Source organism: Mesoplodon mirus (assembly GCF_964341445.2).
Source record: "Mesoplodon mirus genome assembly, chromosome: 13".
Taxonomy (NCBI): domain Eukaryota; kingdom Metazoa; phylum Chordata; class Mammalia; order Artiodactyla; family Ziphiidae; genus Mesoplodon; species Mesoplodon mirus.
This window is the reverse complement of record NC_138989.1, coordinates 1,120,417-1,138,594: the sequence shown is the minus strand read 5'-3', so window position 1 is coordinate 1,138,594 and position 18,178 is coordinate 1,120,417. Positions and strand designations below refer to the sequence as shown.

The window sequence follows — 18,178 nt, the reverse complement described above, 5'->3', positions numbered from 1 at the left end:
GACCGCCAGGGAAGTCCCAACCTTTGTAGAATTTCTGTTCACTTCCTTGTTCATTTTCCTCTTAGGTGTTTTTGTTTTTAATTGAAGTATAGTTGATTCATATTATTGTGTTAGTTCCAGGTGTACGGCAAAGTGATTCAGTGTTATATATATATATATTTTCAGGTTATTTTCCATTATAGGTTATTACAAGATATTGAATATAATTCCCTGTGCTATAGTAAATCCTAACTGCTTGTCGATTTTTTTTTCTTAAATTTATTTTTGGCTGCGTTGGGTCTTTGTTGCTGCACGCGGGCTTTTCTCTAGTTGCGGTGAGCGGGGGCCACTCCTCGCTGCAGTGCGCAGGCCTCTCATTGCAGTGCCCTCTCTCGTTGCAGAGCACGGGCTCCAGGCGTGCAGGCTTCAGTAGTTGTGGCTCGCGGGCTCTAGAGCACAGACCCGACAGCCGTGGCGCGTGGGCTTAGTTTCTCTGTGGCATGTGGGATCCTCCCACACCAGGGCTCGAACCTGTGTCCCCTGCATTGGCAGGCAGACCCTCAACCACTGTGCCACCAGGGAAGCCCTGCTTATCGATTTTATGTATAGTAGTTTGTATCTGTTAATCCCATACTCCTAATTTCCCTTTGGTAACCATAAGTTGTTTTCTTTTTTTCTGTGTCTGTGAATCTTTTTTGTTTTGTAAATGGGTTCAGTTGTATTATTTTTTAGATTCCACATATAAGTGTTAACATAATATCTGTCTTTCTCTGACTGACTTCACTCAGTATAATCTCTGGGTCCACCCATGTTGCTGCAAATGGCATTATTTCATTCTTTTTTATGGCTGAGTAGTATTCGTGTGTGTGTGTGGGGGTGTGTGTGTGTGTGTACACACCACATCTTCTTTATCCATTCCTCTGTTGATGGACATTCAGGTTGTTTCCATGTCTTGGCTATTGTGAACAGTGCTGCTGTGACCATTGGGTGCGTGTATCTTTTCTAATTAGAGTTTTCTCTGGATACATGCCCATGGGCGGGATTGCTGGATCATATGGCAACTCTAATTTTAGTTTTTGAGGAATCTCCATACTGTTCTCCACAGTGGCTGCACCAGCTTACATTCACACCAACAGTGTAGGAGGGTCCCTTCTCTGCAGCGTTGACTGCTTGTAGACTTTTTGACGGTGGCCGTTCTGACTGGTGTGAGGAGATATCTCACTGTAGTTTTGATCTGCATTTCTCTGATAATTAGCCATGTTGAGCATCTTTTCACGTGCCTCTTAGCCATCTGTGTCTTTTTTTGGAGCAATGTCTGTTTAGGTCTTCTGCCCATTTTTTTGATTTGAGGTGTTTGTTTTTTCAATATTGAGTTTTATGAGCTGTTTGTATATTTTGGATGTTAAACCCTTGTCAACTGTATTGTTTGCAAATATTTTCTCCCATTTTTGGGTGGTTCTTTTTAAGGATCAGTAGTAATAACACTTTGCTTATGAGCCGTAATGGCTATAGATGAGTGTGTTACAGATATTTTTTCCAAGCCTGCCATTTCTTTTAACTTGGTTTATGTTTATTTGTAGCACAGAAGTTGAAATGTATGTGTGTACTGCCCAGAAATTTAAGAAACGCTTACTTTCCCGAAGAATGCAGTTGAAACCGTGTGCTTTGGGCTGGGTTGGGATGGGTTTGGGTGTGTTCTGACTGGCGGCCGGGGACTGTGATGAGCGTGAGTGGTGGACCGGCGCCTGTAGCGTGGGGCTGCCAGCGGGCCGTGCTGGCCGTGGGGCTCGAGGCCGAGGGTTTTTCCTTTCTGAGCATTGTTCTCTGTAGATGAGAGTCCTTGCCCTGCTTACGTTACGGGGTCACTTTGAATCCGTTCTCGTTTTACTGGCTACTCACTCATTCAGCTCCTCTCTGTTGAGTGCGTCCTGCCAGGGCCCTGGGAGCGGGGGAGAGACCTGTCCTGATGGTGGTGGCTGCGCTGTAGGGCGGGCGGGGACACCCCCGCATCCCAGTGACGTCTGCTCTAGCCGCGCCCGGGCCTCACGCACACCTGCTGACCGGGCACAGCGCCGGGCACCTGCCCTGGACAGATGGTTTTTGTTACAGAGGGCACTTGTATGTCTCCTGTGTAGGCAACTGGGGCCCGCATCTTGTCGTTGTGAGGGGCTGTAACATACTCAAGTGGGAGCTCGAGCTGAAGCGCTGGTGTCCGGGGCTCAAAACGCTCTTGTATGTTGGCAGCCATAGAGAACTCAAGGCAAAGAGACAGGTATGTCAGTTTAAACCTGAACTACAACTAAACAGAAAACATCTTAATTTCTATAGAAGACACATTTCAGGGTGTCAACGCATGCTTGTTAGTGTAATTACTGTCCATCACTCGTCTGTGAGATACGAGACCTTCTAGTTGTCTGGGCTTAGGGCCCCCTTGAAGCATAGACTATGCTCAGGAAAGTGGCCGTTCCATGCAGGGCTTGTGTTCACCTCCCAGGAAGTGAGGGAGCTTCCCCCAGAACTCAGACGGTCTCTGGTGGTGCTGTCGTCCGTTTAAACTGCAGACCTGTTGGTCGTCACAGGCAGAAATAAGAAATTGTGATGCGTCCTGAGTTCTGAATTACAAATCCGTAAAGTAATTCCCGTGGATGTGTTTACTAGGAATATTTGTGACAGACAGATGAGCTTCTGAAACAAATTTGGAGTCGTATTTTTCTATTTTCTGCCCAGTAGTTTCTAGTACTAGATTCTAAGTAAAAGCATGTTACAGATCACAGTTTTTCATCGGAGAGAAAATTTTGGCTTATGATTAGACTCTACTGTGTTGAGTAATATTTACTTAAAAAGTGAGTACTTTGAGGGGTCTTTTCTTTTTTCTCTTTTTTTTTTAACTCTGGTTATTAATTTGCTTTTTAATAACTTGGAATGTAGTCAGCTACAACATAGATACTCACATTTCCTATCATCTTCTGAATACGTGTTCCATCACTAAGATGATATACTATGAAAGCGAGCCCCACTTCTGGATACTGTGTGCTGATCTGTTTTCCAAAAGCGATTGTTAATGCCTCCAAAGCAGTTTCTTAATTTGTCCACACAAGTGCTTAGCCTGCTAAAGACAAAGGTCATAAAAACATAAACAGCTGTTTTCTGAGTGGTGAGAGAGCAGGTTACCGAGGAAAAGGAGAGGTGACGGCGGTGGGGCAGGTTAGGTGGGTGGTGAGCGCGCGCGGAAGTCCTCTCCAGGCCGCTGGTTCCTGCGCAGACAGTGAGGCCCGGCTTCTGTGCTACAGGGGTGGACAGAGCCCAACCGCTTCAACGTCTGCATCACGTCCTACAAGCAGTTCTTCAAGGGCTACGCGTCCTTCACGCGGGTGCGCTGGAAGTGCCTGGTCATCGACGAGATGCAGCGTGTGAAGGGCATGACCGAGAGGCACTGGGAGGCCGTGTTCACCCTGCAGAGGTCTGGCCCCCCGCCCCCGCGCGCCGTGTGCTGGGTGGCCCTGCAGCTTCAGGGGCTGCCCTCGCCGACGGTGCTCGTTTGATTCAGTCCGTTCCTCAGGACGTGTGTGTGTGTGTCTCTGTGTGTCTGTGTGAGCATGTGTCTGTGTGTGTGTCTGTCTGTGTGTGTGTCTGTCTGTGTGTGTGTGTGTGTGTGTGTGTGTGAGCTCCATAGGATCGCTGTCCCTTTCCTTGAATATCTCCAGAAAAAGGCTCTGCGCCCAGCTTGACGTTTCAGGTGTCGTCTCCCATTGTGTGTTCAGCCAGCAGCGACTGCTGCTCATCGACGCCCCCCTGCACAACACCTTCCTGGAGCTGTGGACCATGGTGCACTTCCTCATCCCGGGCATCTCCAGGCCCTACCTGCACTTCCCCCTGAAAGCCCCCAGCGAGGAGAACCAGGACTACTACCACAAAGTGGTCATCCGGCTGCACCGGGTACGTGGTGCCGCCGCTGCGGGTCCTGCTTGACAAGCACCCCCGGCTTAGCATGGATGCGTCACGACTTCATTTTAGAAAAGGAGAGCTTGCTTTTTTCAGGTGACACAGCCCTTTATTTTGCGGAGAACTAAGAGAGATGTGGAGAAGCAGCTAACGAAGAAATATGAACACGTCCTGAAGTGCCGCCTCTCCAATCGACAGAAGGCCTTGTACGAGGATGTCATCCTGCAGCCGGGGTGAGTTCAGGGCTGCGCGCTCCTGGCCACCTTCTTGGGGAAGAGCGGGCCCCTCTGGCCTTCCAGAAGGCTCTTCCTCGGGGCGGGGGGGGGGCTTCTGCAGCTGGAGGCCATGCTCGCGCCCGGCCCTGGCGGCTCCGCTCCTCTCAGGCTGGCAGGCTGCCCCTCCCTGGTCCCGTCAGAGGCTGTGCCCAGAGCTGGCCCAGGAAGAGCACAGCGTCGCACGCCGCTCGGTGCCGCACTGCACTGGAGGTTCACGCAGGAGGCCGTGCTGATTGGGTGGCTCGTCCGTTCACAGCCACATGTAGGACGTGGGACCGAGGCCCCCATGCCGTGTGGTCAGGCGCAGGTGGCGCTCCAGGGCCACACCGGGTGGCCGCGGGCACCTCCATATGGACCCTAGAAGGGTGGGGCCCCGTCCTGTCCATGATCCTTCCCGTGACCTGTTCAGCTCTTTTTGTCATGTACTCTGTGTTCTTGAGTTTACATTAAGAAAAAACAAAAATAAGCCCATGGGATTAAAGTTTCGAAGATTTTACAGGTACTTGCACTCAGTACTACAGCGCTCTGTGCAGAGCTCACCAGTTTCCCCACAAACTCACCCTTGGCAGCCCAAGCGGGGGCTCAGCATTCCACAGCAAGCTCCCACGTTTCTGTGTCAGGTGACGGGCGGGCTGCTCACCTGGCTCGCCTGCCCGCTCCTCGTGGGCGAGACGTGGAGGGCGAGGGTGTGGGCCTGGGCACAGGTGCGGGCTGGGGCCCTGAGGCTCTGGAGGCAGGTGGTGGGGCGGTGGCCCTGCCCTGGGAGCTGGGTCGCCTGGCACAGCCGTACGTAGCACGCGGGCAGATGCTCTGGGCCTGGTTGCGAGCGTTGTGTGCTTAAGTGCGTAACGTGGTCCAAATAGTGTCCGCAGCAGCAGGTGTGCAGGAGAGGGTTTTGCTGTTACTGCCTGCTCGTGTCATAGGCTTCTTTTTAGACAGCTTTAGGACAGAGTGTAAGTAGCCAGTCCTTGGCAACCAGCGTTGTGCTGTGGCAGGCCGTTGACCATCTCAGTCAGGCATAGGAGCTGTGGAGACCCCACCCCTGACAACACGTGCAGTGACAGATCCTGCTTCCTGGACACTGCAGGAGCAGACAGCCCGCGGCACGGCTGGCGCCTGCTGGCGGTCAACTGTCTCAGCCTGTGCTGATCTGGAGAGAATCGCAGTGTGCGCAGAGGGCGGGTCCTGGGCCAACAGGCGCGGGCTCGTGTGGCCAGGGCGTCCCTTCACCCAGACAGACGGAGCCCCGGCGTCCTCGGGATGCCCGCCCTGTCGCTCTTTGGTGGCGTGCCGTGGGACGTCGCTTGGGTTGTGCTTGGCAGTGACGACCGCAGTCCCGCTCGTCGAGTGTGGGATGCTCTCCGTGTGCCCGTAGGAGAGGCCCCTGCATCCGGGAGCCACTGGGCCAGCAGAGCCTAGGTTGTCCTGTGACGCAAGGTCCCGATGGAGCGGCGGGGAGGTTCCCCGTCTTAGGTCCCTGCACCTCTTTCTCTCGGGCCTGTTGGTCAAGTCACGGGGGGCTGTGAGCAGGCCTGCGCTGACCCCACGGCGGCTCCCGGGTGTGCCCCGCACACCGCGGTGCGTGTTGACGCGATGGTCTCGGGGTCCTCGGGTGGGCTCTGAGCATCGCTCCCGGTCAGCGCTTTCCTGCCCTCTGCGTGGCGACTGTGTACACGTTTCTACCGCCTTCCCGGAGAGCCGTGCGGACCCGCCTGTGGTGGCGCCACCTCCTCCTGGTTTCTGTTACAGTCCTTCCGGCGGGCTCTGAGCCCAGCCCCTCAGGAGCCTCCATTTGCAGTTTTCTTGGGCTCTCGTGTTTTCTCTCCTGTCGCGTGCGGACGCATATCTCCGGCCTCTGAACGGCCGCCCTCCCCGCTCCCCTTCTGCTCTCTGGTACTGCCTGTGCCCCGTCCGCGTCCCCGACCCCACCCCGCTCCGCCCCTGCGCCCACGCGCTCCGTCCTGGCGGGGGCTGCCCGGGCTGCCGGGCTGACCGCATCCTCCTGTGGCGGCTGGAGCTGCCCCCCGGCACCGCACATCCCATGTGTGCGGGGCTGGCCTCCCCAGACGTGGCTCTCCGCTAGGCTTCCCTGTCTCAGGACGCTGTTGCTCCACCGGCCGGGCCGTCCTCCCGTCCTCCCGTCCCCTCTCCTCCCCCTCTGCTCCCGAGTCCCTGCCCGCCCCGCTCCACGGCTCCTTCCTGCCTCACCCGCTGGGCACGCTGTGCTCTGTGGCCGCCCTTGGGGGCCCCCAGCCTGGAGGTCTCAGCTGGCCTCCACGCAGCCCCCGCGCCATGGCCCCCGTGGCGCCGGCGCGGTGTCAGGCCTGCGGGTCACCTCCTGCGCCGGACCACCCCGTCCAGTCGCTCTTACCCCTGCCCCTCGAGGGCCTTCTCCCCCAGGCCGGGTGTTCTCACCCCGCCACTGCCTGCCGGCGCTCGTCGTGGCTACCGTGGAGAATGGCGTCGTCCCTGCCGGCAGGAGGCGAGGAGGGCTGCTCGCGTCTGCCGCGCGCCCTGGCTCTCCGGCCGCCCGTCCTGTGTCACGGGGGCGGTGAGCGAGTCTGAGAACCCTCACCGCACGGAGGTGGGTCCGGATGTCGCAGCCGTGCGAGCCAGGTCTGGGGAGAGCGCACCGACTGCGTGTCTGTGGAGCCCGGCCGGCACGAGCTCGCAGCCAAGGCAGTGCTTATGTCTCTCCCCACACGCAGGACGCAGGAAGCTCTGAAGAGCGGGCGCTTTGTGGACGTGCTGAGCATCCTCCTGCGGCTGCAGCGGATCTGCAACCACCCCGGGCTGGTGGCGCCCCGGCTCCCGGAGTCCTCCTACACAGCGGGGCCGCTGCAGTGCCGCTCGGCCTCACTCATCCTGAAGGCGCTTGACCGAGACCTCTGGAAGGTATGCAGAGGGTGCGGGCAGCTCTGCCTGAGGTCTGTTCCGGGTGCTTCTGGAACGTCAGTGTCCACTAACTCGCATCCTGCGTTTCGCCATCGCCTGATGCTGGGCAGCATCGAGTGGCGGTGTGATGGGCCTTCCCCTCGACCTAGAACCCGCTTTGGAACGGGCCTCGAGGGGTGGGCGTGAGGAGCAGGGAGGGTTCTCCTCGCCGGCCGTTGGCCCCTGAGAAACGGCAGAGCATGTGGAGGAGCGCAGGGCTCGGGACGGCGGGACCGCGGGGCTGTCCTCACAGGCGCGCGCGGTCTGAGGCCTGCGGGGGCCTTTCCGTTAAACTGTTAGTAACTGTCCCTAGGTGGGGAAACTCGGTTATTTTTTGACCAAAAAAGTAGAGTTGTATACCCTTCTGTGTTTGGATTTTGGGGTAATTTTGGAAAGTTTTTCCAAAACCAAAAATTTTAAAACAAAAGAGATCGGGTTAGGTTGGGTGATTCTGAACACAGGTGTGCTGAGCTCGTGGCTCTCGGCAGGCCAATGCCGAGCCGTCAGGGGCTGTCGTTCCTGCTCGGGCTTCCACGCGGGAGGCCGAGAGCTTGCCCAGACCAGCTGGCCGCGGGCAGGCTGCTGCCTGAGTTCCCCTTGGCTGTCTCCACCCCAGAGGACCAGGGACCGAGGTCTCACAAATGCGGAGAAACAGGGACCAGCTTTGTGGCTTCGATAGGCTTGTGCAGGTTCGGGGTGTGGACAGGACAGGGACCCTGGGGCCAGATTGCAGGGGCTCACGTCCCGGCTCTGCCCCATGAGGAGTGCAGCCTCGGGTGGTCAGTCTGCCTCGGTTTCCTCACCACACCGGGAAGGCGTGAGGGATCGGTCAGTTAGTGTACGTCATGGTCTGAGGAGGGGCCTGGTTGGTAAGCAGTATGCGGTGAGTTACGTGATGAATGGGATTCCTGCCGCTATGCCTACTGCTCTCCTATGGGAGTGTAGTTGATTTATAGTATTACTTTCAGGTGTACGACAAAGTGAATCAGTTATACGTATACGTACATCCACTCTTACGATTACTACTCATGACGTAGGGATGAGTTTTTCGTTGAGTTAAAGAAAAATTGAGCCATGGGGGATAAAGATGCGTCAGAAGCAGGCTACCTCAAGGTACCGGTGGGGCGGGAGATGTTTCATGGATAGTAGTTTTTATGTCGTGTTTTCCTTTTACAAACACTTTTATTGAGGTAGCCCATTATCGTACAACTCACCGTTCCGAAGCGTGGTTTGTTGGTTTGAGTATATTCACAGAGTTGAGCAACCATCACCACTAATGCTAGAACGTTTCATGACCCCAGAGAGAAAATCCACACGCACTGTCATTCCCATTCCCCCTCCCCTTCCCAGCCCTGGCAGCCACTTACCTGCATCTGTCTCTGTGGATTCACCAGGTCCAGATAATTTATATCATCAGTGGCTCACTTCACTTGAGCATAATATTTTCAGAGTTCATCCACGTTGCAGCCTGGGTCAGAATCTCCTCCCTCCATTGTCTGGATGGACCGCAGTATGTTCATCCGCCCACGAGCTGATGGGCACTTGGGTGGTCTCCACTTTCTGGCCACTGTGAGTGCACATTCACGTGCAGGTTTTGCCTGGGCGTGGGGCTCCCTTCTCGTGGGGCTCCTCTCGGGCACGTGTCTGACGGGCGGGGGGTTGCAGGGTCACATGCTGAGTCCATGTTGAACCTTTTCATCACCTGCCTTGCATGGTGGCTGCCAGGTTTCCCATCCCCACCAGGGTGTGAGGGGGTGGGGGCATTCACGTCTCCACATCCTTGCCCACACCTGCTGTCCCTCCTCTTTGATTCCCGCCATCCTGGTGGGAGTGAGAACATCCGAGAGAAGCACAGGTGGAGTGAACGTCCCCAGGGCTCCGGACATGGCGACGTGCCACACGCCCGCTGCACCTGCACCAGTGCGCTAGGGTCTCTCCCTCGGCCTTCCCAACGAGGCCGAGCATCTCCCTCTGTGGAGACGAGCGTTTTCCAGGCTCGTCCCTCTCTGCTGAGTCTAGTCTGTCTCTGAAGTGCCACCTCTCCTTTCCCACTGCCACTCGGGGTGACCACGTGCCATCACTCCCACCTCTAAGTTGGGGAACTGAGCACACCGTGGTCCGGCGGGTGCCGCTCAGCAAGACGGCTGCTCGGGGCCTGGCCTTCCCGGTTTGGAATCGACTTGGATTCCTAGTCAGCTGTTTTTTTCCTGCCTCCTGTAGCAAAATTGTTTTCTTTTTCTCCTTAGGAAACCGACCTTTCTATATTTGATCTTATTGGCTTAGAAAATAAAATGACTCGCCACGAGTCAGAACTGCTGGGTAAGAAGAAGGTGACACGGAAACTCTTCGAGGAGCTGTTCACCGCGCCGCCACCGTCGGGCAGGCCAGCGGCCGTCAGACTGAAGCCCAGCAGGTGTGTAGTGTGGTGTGGAGCGTCACTTCCTGCTCACCGGCCAGCTCTGGCTGGGTCCTGGCTGGTTGTGTGTCGTGGGGTCTGGGTGGCATCCCCTCTTCTCCTGCTGAAAGGGACCCCGGCCCCGCAGCCTCTCGGGCAGACCTGGGACCACCGGGTTGGAGCTCCACACGAGAACTGGGGCTACAGCCTGGGAAAAGAAAGGCTAATCATCTAATTTGGCTCTCTGCTTCTCCTGGAAGTTAATTGCCCAGATGTCCTTGGATCCTGGGATAAACAGCAGGGGTGTGCAGGGCACAGGAGAGGCTCTTTTCATCATCTTGAAGAAGCGCTGGGCTTTGGGAGGGCTCTGCGTGGGGAGGTGGTCAGGGGCGGGGTGGTCAGGCTGCCTCTGACCTGGTGCGGGTGTGGTGGCAGCCGTCGGCAGGGGAGCACTGCGGGGGGGGCAGGGTTGGGACCCTGAGGTCTGGCAGAGGCTCCACCCCTGACTGCAGCATCAAGGGCCTCCAGGGACATGATGCAGGTGCCACGAGACTGGGAGGAGCGGTGCGTGCAGATGGATGAACTCGAAACACGTGGTTCAAGACAGGCCACACCCGTGCAGCCGGATTTGTGCACAACTCTGTGCTCCAGCTAAAAACAAAGAAAAAGCAGACAGGTGTTTTCGAGAGAAACGGGCCAGCTCTGCAGATGGCAGCCCATTCCTGTTGCCTTTTCTCTGTGTGACCTCCCTGGTGACTTGGATCCGACCACCCTCGCCTCAGCTGCGTGGCCCACGCTCACAGGAGCCTGCAGCCCTCAGTTAAACACATGGCCAGGGCAACGAAGCCGCAGTCCTCTTGGGGCTGGCCCGGCCTCGTTTAGTGGCTTTCTGCTGGCTGCACATTGCACGGGGGTTTTGATATAGAAGTCCTGCCATCATGGTTTTCCAGGTTAAAGAAATAGGAGGAGCACGTTGCCTGTGATAAATCGGACAAAGCAGCCATGGTGCGGATCCCCCTTCACAGTTCTACCCACTGGTGCCTGTGGGGTGCCTTTACCATTTCTGCTGTTTCTCTCCATTTCCTGTACTGCCTTGTTATCTAGTTGTGCAAGTTGACTTTTCACCCCACTTTACTCTTATTCAAAAGAGTAGTAGAATGGACTTCATGTGTTAGATGCAGTTTTTCTAATCCACGTTCATGGGAACTTAATCACATTCACCCCTGCATCACCCAAGCGTTGGGGTAGATGTACCATTTTTAGGTACTAAGCACCTCCCTCAGCGTCCCTGGTGAGCGCTGTTTCTTAGCACAGCATTTAGAAATCCCCCCGCCCCTCTTTAAATGCACCCAGGGTGTGGGAACCCCACTGCCCGCGGGGCACCCTGTATCCCCGGGGCCCATCCAGGAGACTGTGCCTGCCACGTCTCAGAAGTGCTCGTGTCTTCCTGCCCGCGCTCGGGCGTCCAGGTTGTTTCAGCCCGTGCAGTACGGCCAGAAGCCCGAGGGCCGCACCGTGGCTTTCCCCAGCACACACCCGCCCCGGACGGCCACGCCCACAGCCGCTGCCACGCCGCAGGGCCATGTTCGAGGACGGCCGCCCATCGCCACGTTCTCTGCAAATCCGGATGCAAAAGGTATGCCTCTTGTGGGGGTGTGCCCGGCACCACAGAGGGTTTTTGTGAAAGAAGTTCCTCGTGCTTCCCTGGCCCCATGGGGACGTGTGACCACTCCTCTGAGCAGGAGTGGGACCGTCCACTCTGGCTCTGCCCAGGAGACCATGTGTAGTTCTCACGTGAGTTTTAAGCATTTTTTTAATGTCTTTGAACCGTATAAGATATCCCCTTCTTAGTCGAGTTACTGTTGATGTGATGGTGAAGATGTACCTCGGCAGAAACGTTCTCTTTTATGTTGGGAAACGCATGTCGAAGTCATTTATGAAACTTCTGAGGAAGTCTGCTTTTGTGTTCTGTGCCACCGCTTCAGTGTAACCTGATTGTTACTTGAAGAAGGATAGGGTTAAATGGCAGAAAAGGTAATAAAAATTGTCTTCTAACCCTAATCCACGGGGTCCTCAACGTCAAGTCCCCTGTGTTTTTCTGAGATCTTCATAAATGCCAGAGCTGCTTGTTGCAAGAGCTCTTCGTGCAGCTGGGGACGCCAGCGCTGCCTGACCTCCGTGCGTGGTTAAGATGTGGTTCTCACGGACACGCCCGAAGGGGCCGGCTTGTGACACTCCCGTTTACTCCAGAAATGCAGAAATGTCGTGGGCTGGTGGACTCGAAGTGAAAATACCAGTAGTTAACGATGGATAAAAAATTAGATTTCTCTCACCCTGTAGACCACCCACCCCCCTTTTTAGAGAGGGCGTCTCCTTTGAGAGGCGGTATGAAGTAATGTTTGTTTTATTTCTTTAAAATTCGGGTTTAATACTGCATTTTCTGAAGAACCTCTAACAGCTTTGCACAAACCAACCTTATCGATTGCAGCGCCAGCAACCCCGTTTCAGACCTCTCAGGCCTCCACCGGTGCTCCGAGACACCAGCCCGCCTCGACCTTCAGCACAGCACCTAGCCCAGCCCATCCTGTGAAACTGCGGGCTCAGACCACTGCCCCGGCCTCCGCCCCGGGCCCGCCCCAGCCCCAGCCCCAGGCCCCCTCGCACCCGGCCGGGCAGAGCGCGCTGCCTCAGGGGCTGGTGCTGACCTCGCAGGCCCAGGCGCGCCTGCCTAGTAAGTGGCTTCGCCTCTCCTGGGTCTGCCACCTCTTTGCACAAGGACATTGCGTTCACACGAGCGGCGTGTGAAGAGCCTTGCTGTCCACTCCCTTTGTCTCCCCAACCCCGTGTCCGGTGCTGCCTTTCACCACGCTGTCCTTTCCAGCCCTAAATCTACAGAAGGAGGGCTCCACTCAGGGCCGGCGTCCGGGGTCTTGTCCTTTCTCTGTCCTTCCTTCTGACCCCCTCCGTCAGCCTGGCTTCTCTCCCGTGCTCGTGCTCTGCCTTGGTGGCCGAGGAGGGCACTTCTCCTTAGTGAGCCACGCGTTTGGGCCGTCGGCCTCCAGGGCCCCTCGGAGAGCAAAGGGCAGCAAAACGAAAGCCTTGTGAGCTAGGGTTCGACTTCCTTTTAGTCTCTTGCTTATTACCAAATTTAAATCTGGAATGACTGTTGCTCAAGCGAGACATTTTGTAATAACTCACTGAAACATCGCAACCGTCTTGCATTTTTTAAATAGAACTTTTTATTGTGACCAGCGCGATTAGGGTGCTACCTCTGTCCACCCTGCTGTTGGAAGTACCCTGATGGAAACTGCCCTGGGCTACACCATTTCTCAGATGCCACCTGGGGCACTTTATCTGTTGGCACAAGTTGTGTTGAGGCCTTTCTGGAGAGACGGGAGAGAGAGAAGTAGTGTCATGAGGAGACACCGGGTTCAGGCTCGTCTTCTCTTGTGATGAGCCTGCCTTCCGTGCCAGCAAATGCAAAGCCCTTATCCTGGTTCATTGCCCAGGGGAGGAGAGCCCTTGCATACATTTCGGTTTTTCTTTCTTTTTGGCCAGGGGTAGGAGTCCCCGGGGGTGTACCCAGGAGCCGTGCTTGGGGGGCGTAGGGCCAGGCCACCTTTCATGCCTCCACTTCTGGACTGAGGAGGGCTCGTGGGAGAGTCGTAGTTCTGTGCACAGATCTCTGCATCTCTTTTTCCGTTTTCCCTTCATGTTTATGGTTTCTGTGGGCAAGATATCCTTGGATGTTTTCCTCGTCTTTTGCTAACTATCCTCTTTATAGCATCACTACTAATTCTGGCCTGAATTTTCATGGGAGGAACATTTAGACTCGAATATCAACCATTGGGTTTAAAAAGAAAAAAAAAAGCCTTTAAAGCTATTATTCAATTACAGTTTGAAGGTGGTACCTTTTTGAGTTAGGTGCATATGACTCCATCGGAGTTCTGTTTTTAAAAAAAAAAAATGCTTTAAGCAGTGTTAAATCTTCCATTTTTTCACAGTTAAAATTACAGACCGAATCCTACGATCTAGTTCAAATTAGTGTGAAACACTGTATCGTAAAGTGTGATGTATTTATGTACTTAAATACATTCCCACATTTTGAAAAGGTTATGGGTATAATTGGAGCTAGTTCTCTATTTCATATCTATAGTGATAAAATCTTGTTTATCTCTGTGAGCTAAATTGGACATGTAGAAAGGATTCTGACGTTTAGAGGTTGATATGAGAGTTTCAAAGTGTATGACCAATACATTTCCGCTACTTCTGATGTTTGCTACTTTTTTATGGCCTGGAAAGAAAAGCAAAATGTCCTTAAGGGCTTGGTTAGTTATATTAACATCTGATACTCTAAAATTTCTACCAGTTATGATGAAGTTAACCATTAAAATCTGGTGTTAATTTTAATTGTTTTTTCTTTTCTATTAAAATATTTTCTGAAAGTGTTAGAAATACCTAATACATGTTTCTGTGACACTTCAGTTTGCTACAGACGGTCATTCTCTGTGACAAGTGATCGTCAGTATAGCAATCGAAAACTTTTCCCAAGAGTTTTCTTTCTCGTCTCCTCTGCGTCTCTGCAGGTGGAGAGGTGGTCAAAATAGCCCAGCTGGCTTCCCTCGCGGGCCCGCCGAGCCGAGTCGCCCAGCCGGAGAGCCCCGTGACGCTTCAGTTCCAGGGCAACAAGTTCACCTTGTCGCATAGCCAGCTGCGGCAGCTGACAGCTGGCCAGCCCCTGCAGCTCCAAGGTAGGGTTCGCTGACGGGCGGTGACCCACGAAGGCTTTAACCCGGGGCGTCCCGGCAGCTCCCCCCTGCAGCTGTGACTTTGGCCCCCTTAAGCACAGGTGCTTCACCTGTAAATGGCCTTAATGAGTCTCACCTCGTTGGTGTTCAGAGGACTTGGGAGGTAACGGGTAAATCACCTGGTGGCCTGGCCCTTGACACACGTTAAATAGAGGATAGTCGTTTTTAAATAAAATCTGCCCCTTTTTTTTTTTTTTTGGTGCACCATGAAACTTATTTATTCAGTTCCACACTTACACAAAAGTGCTGTAATAAAATATCTGTACACTACTTTTGTTACAAATATAGATAATATTTAAAGTGACTTTATATATTCTAATGTAGGAGTTTCACGCTCTAAAATGGGAATGAACACGTGATAATTCCTCACCAGTTGTCTCAATAAACAGCTCCATCTGTTTCCCTTAGTCTTAAACTATTGTATTACAAGACGTTAATATAAGGCAATGAAATGAACTTATGTTAATCCCCTTAATTTTTCTATCAATTTACTAATGGCATACAACCAAAATAATTACTAACACATTGCTTTTTCTCTGTCATTAAGATTAATACTAATTGAAAACCAACTGCACAGCACACTGACACCGTTTCCCTGTTTTAAAAATCAAAATAGAAATATTTACTCCTTTCAAATTTCATTGTGAGGTAAATTGTCCTAAAAGTGCCAAAGGTCCAGTAATTTATGTAGGAGAAATTATTTTCTTTTATGTAGAGATTCCAAAACTTCCAGACCAAAGCCCTCCCAAGCCTTTGGCTGAGAGCACCGTGTTCGTGTAGTAACTGCTTCTCGGAGGAAACGAGGGGATGCAGCTTAGCTCATGTTAACCCTCAGTGACTCAGCTGGAGGGTAGGACCCAGAGGGGGGACCCGGCCACCTCCCCAGGCAGCCGCCCCCGACGCGTCGTCCTTCACGGCTCTCATCGGCGCGGGAGGTTCAGTTGTCAGCCAGGTCTGGGGTGCTCTGTGTGGACGCTGGGGACACGCACCTCAGCAGAGCAGAGGCCCCCAGGAAACCCGCAGCAAAGAAACGGGTTCATCTGGTTTTATTCCATATTTCTCTGGGGTTTTTTTTTGGTTTTTTTTTTTTTTTTTTGCGCTACGCGGGCCTCTCACTGCTGTGGCCTCTCCCGCTGCGGAGCACAGGCTCCGGACGCGCAGGCCCAGAGGCCACGGCCCACGGGCCCAGCCGCTCCGTGGCATGCGGGACCCTCCCGGACCGGGGCACAAACCCGCGTCTCCTGCATCGGCAGGCTGACTCCCAACCACTGCGCCACCAGGGATGCCCATTTTCTCTGGTTTTTTGACCAAAGGGGCGAGGTCATCTCTTAAAATTTCTGGTGAACTCTAGTTTTTGTAGAGGACGATTCCGGAGTAAAAGATGCCAGGAGACTTCATCACAGAGAGGTTGAAAATGGCAGGCTCCTGGGACAGTGGCTATAGAGCCACGGCATTTGGGCTAAACAAAAAACGAGTGTTTTGGTATTTCTTCATCCAGCTTGTCTGGTTGGCAGGCACCCAGCATGGGATCTGGGAGCCTGGACCTTGCAGCCCGTGACGGGCTCAGGCCTCGAGCAGACGTGACAGGTGCTGAGCGGGCACTCGCCGCGTTACCCGGAGTCGGTCAGGCACCGCAAGGAGTGGGGGAGCTTCTTCTCGACGTTAAGCCAAGTGACCTTGACCCTCGGCGTTTTCGCTCATTGTGAACAAAATAGTGTCATTTTTCTCCAAGTCACTGAACTTGGCATCACCTCGTTGGAGGAAATTTCATTTTGGATTTTCAGTTTATTGCCTTGTTTCTGTACCTTAGGAAGTGGGTGTAGCCTGGGGGTTGAAGGCACACTCGGCTTGTGACTGACCCCCGTGCACGTGTGCTTGCAGGCAGCGTTCTCCAGATTGTGTCCGCGCCCGGGCAGTCCTACCTGCGACCTCCAGGCCCCGTGGTGATGCAGACAGTGTCTCAGGCGGGGGCCCTGAACGCCCTGGGAAGCAAGCCCCCGGCCGGCGGCCCAAGCCCCGCGCCCATGACCCCGCCAGGTAGAGTGCTGTGAGCCGGAAGGAGACTTGGTTTTGAAACTTCTTTTCTTCCCTCCTTCCTTCCTTCCTTCCCCTTTCTTTCTTTCCTTTCTTCCTTCCCTTCTTTCCTTTCTTTCCTTCTCTTTCTTTCTATAAATTTATTTATTTATCTCTGTTGCCATGCGCGGGCTTCTCGTTGCAGTGGCTTCTCTTGTTGCAGAGCACGGGCTCTAGGCACGTGGGCTCAGTAGTTGTGGCTCGTGGGCTCTAGAGCGCAGGCTCAGTAGTTGTGGTGCACGGGCTTAGTTGCTCTGCGGCATGTGGGATCTTCCCGGGCTAGGGCTCAAACCCATGTCCCCTGCATTGGCAGGTGGATTCTTAACCACTGCGCCACCAGGGAAGTCCCTGAAACTTCTTTCTGACTTTCTTTGCTTCTGAGGCAAGTGGGGAGTGTGGATGATTTCTGTGATGCCTCAGAACGGGTAGTCCCAGTTGTGGCCACCTCTGATTTCCATAGATGGCCCGTGTCAGCTTGGTTTCTTTTCTTTCTCTTTTGCTCCCAAAGGTACTGGTCGAACATAACCACCCTCACTCAGCCTTTAGATGTTTGATTTGGTTTTGCTCTGACAAGAAACTTGGAATCATGAGAAATTTTGCTTGTTAATGTTACAGATACACTTAGGGAACGTGCTAGAGGTTCTTGGACAGGTAACGGAGCAGGGTTTGGCCCTGGACCTGTCTTCGGCCAGCGCTCCTCCCTGCCTGTTCTGCAGCCTGCTTCCCGCCGGGGTCCCCTGCTCTCCAGACACACCCTCACTGCAGACATCGGGCACGGGCACTTGGTTCGGGTTGATGTATGCGAGCGGCAGGGACCTCTCCCGAGTGGAATCCCTGGTCACTGCCCAGCCCCAGGCCCTGGGTCATCTGTGGTGCCGCTGTGGTGGGGCCTCTGCACCCCGTCCCCACTGGGCTCTGTCAGTGGGTGGGTGCCGGAGGGACCGTGAGGCTGGCAGCATCGCCTGGCGGCCGCTCTACCTCCCAGCCAGGCCGTGCAGCTCTACTCGGTTGGTCTGTTCTTCAGGCTTTTTTCCTGCTTCCTAGAACCAACTGCCAGCACCCTCCCCAGAGGGCGCTCAGTCCTGCTCTGCGGGCCCCAGGTTCCCGACCTGACACCAGTCCGGCTGCTAGGTTCTAGCAGCCCTCAGCCCTTCCCTGTCGCTCCCTGCAAGTGGCCCCTTCTCGGTCCTCAGCCACCTCTTCTGCAGGCCCTCGCGGTAGAGCCCGTCAAACGGGCCGTGTGGTGTGGCTGACGGGAGCAGGCCGCTTGGGGCCCAGGCTTCCCTCTGTCCCGGGCACGCAAGTCAACGCTGCCGAGATGCCAAGGGCGACAGAGCGCTGGGCCTGCGTGGCTGCCGCTTGGCGCAGTGACGGGAGTGACCGCGGGTCTGAGGTCACGCTGGGCGCTGCCGAAGGAAGCAGATTGCGGCGCTCAGCTCAGACCCTGGCCAGAGAGCGGGAACACTTCACTGGTGGTTGTGAATGGTTGACACACTCCAGAAACGTGCGAGTGAAAACTGACGACGTTCTGGAGAGCGTTGCCGGTAGTTTTGTATGCCAACCCTTCGTTTTTGCCTTTGTAGTGGGTGTGCCCAGCCGAGTGGCAGTCAGTCCCCTGGCAGGAGAACCTGGAGTGGCCTCCAAGCCAGCCTCTCCCGTCGCCGGGCCGACCCAGGTACGGGGCAGCAGACCCCAGCACGCGGTGCCAGCGCCACCCCTGAATGCGCGGAAGTCGTTCTCGGAAGCTGCTTGTCACCCGGGAGGGTTGTGAT

General features: G+C 54.7%; 1 protein-coding gene across 10 annotated transcripts in view; it reads left to right on the top strand.

The window, feature by feature from the left end:
* Window positions 1-18,178, top strand: part of EP400 (E1A binding protein p400) — a 114,677-nt gene that overhangs the window by 54,217 nt on the left and 42,282 nt on the right. For all 10 annotated transcript variants that reach the window (XM_082641629.1, XM_082641635.1, XM_082641637.1 and 7 more), the window contains 11 exons: window positions 2,115-2,251; window positions 3,270-3,439; window positions 3,741-3,915; window positions 4,018-4,154; window positions 6,905-7,091; window positions 9,377-9,543; window positions 10,995-11,161; window positions 12,014-12,256; window positions 14,112-14,276; window positions 16,215-16,370; window positions 17,990-18,081. In XM_082641629.1, the coding sequence (XP_082497755.1) occupies window positions 2,115-2,251; window positions 3,270-3,439; window positions 3,741-3,915; window positions 4,018-4,154; window positions 6,905-7,091; window positions 9,377-9,543; window positions 10,995-11,161; window positions 12,014-12,256; window positions 14,112-14,276; window positions 16,215-16,370; window positions 17,990-18,081 (1,796 nt within the window). The remainder of the gene's footprint in view (window positions 1-2,114; window positions 2,252-3,269; window positions 3,440-3,740; window positions 3,916-4,017; window positions 4,155-6,904; window positions 7,092-9,376; window positions 9,544-10,994; window positions 11,162-12,013; window positions 12,257-14,111; window positions 14,277-16,214; window positions 16,371-17,989; window positions 18,082-18,178) is intronic.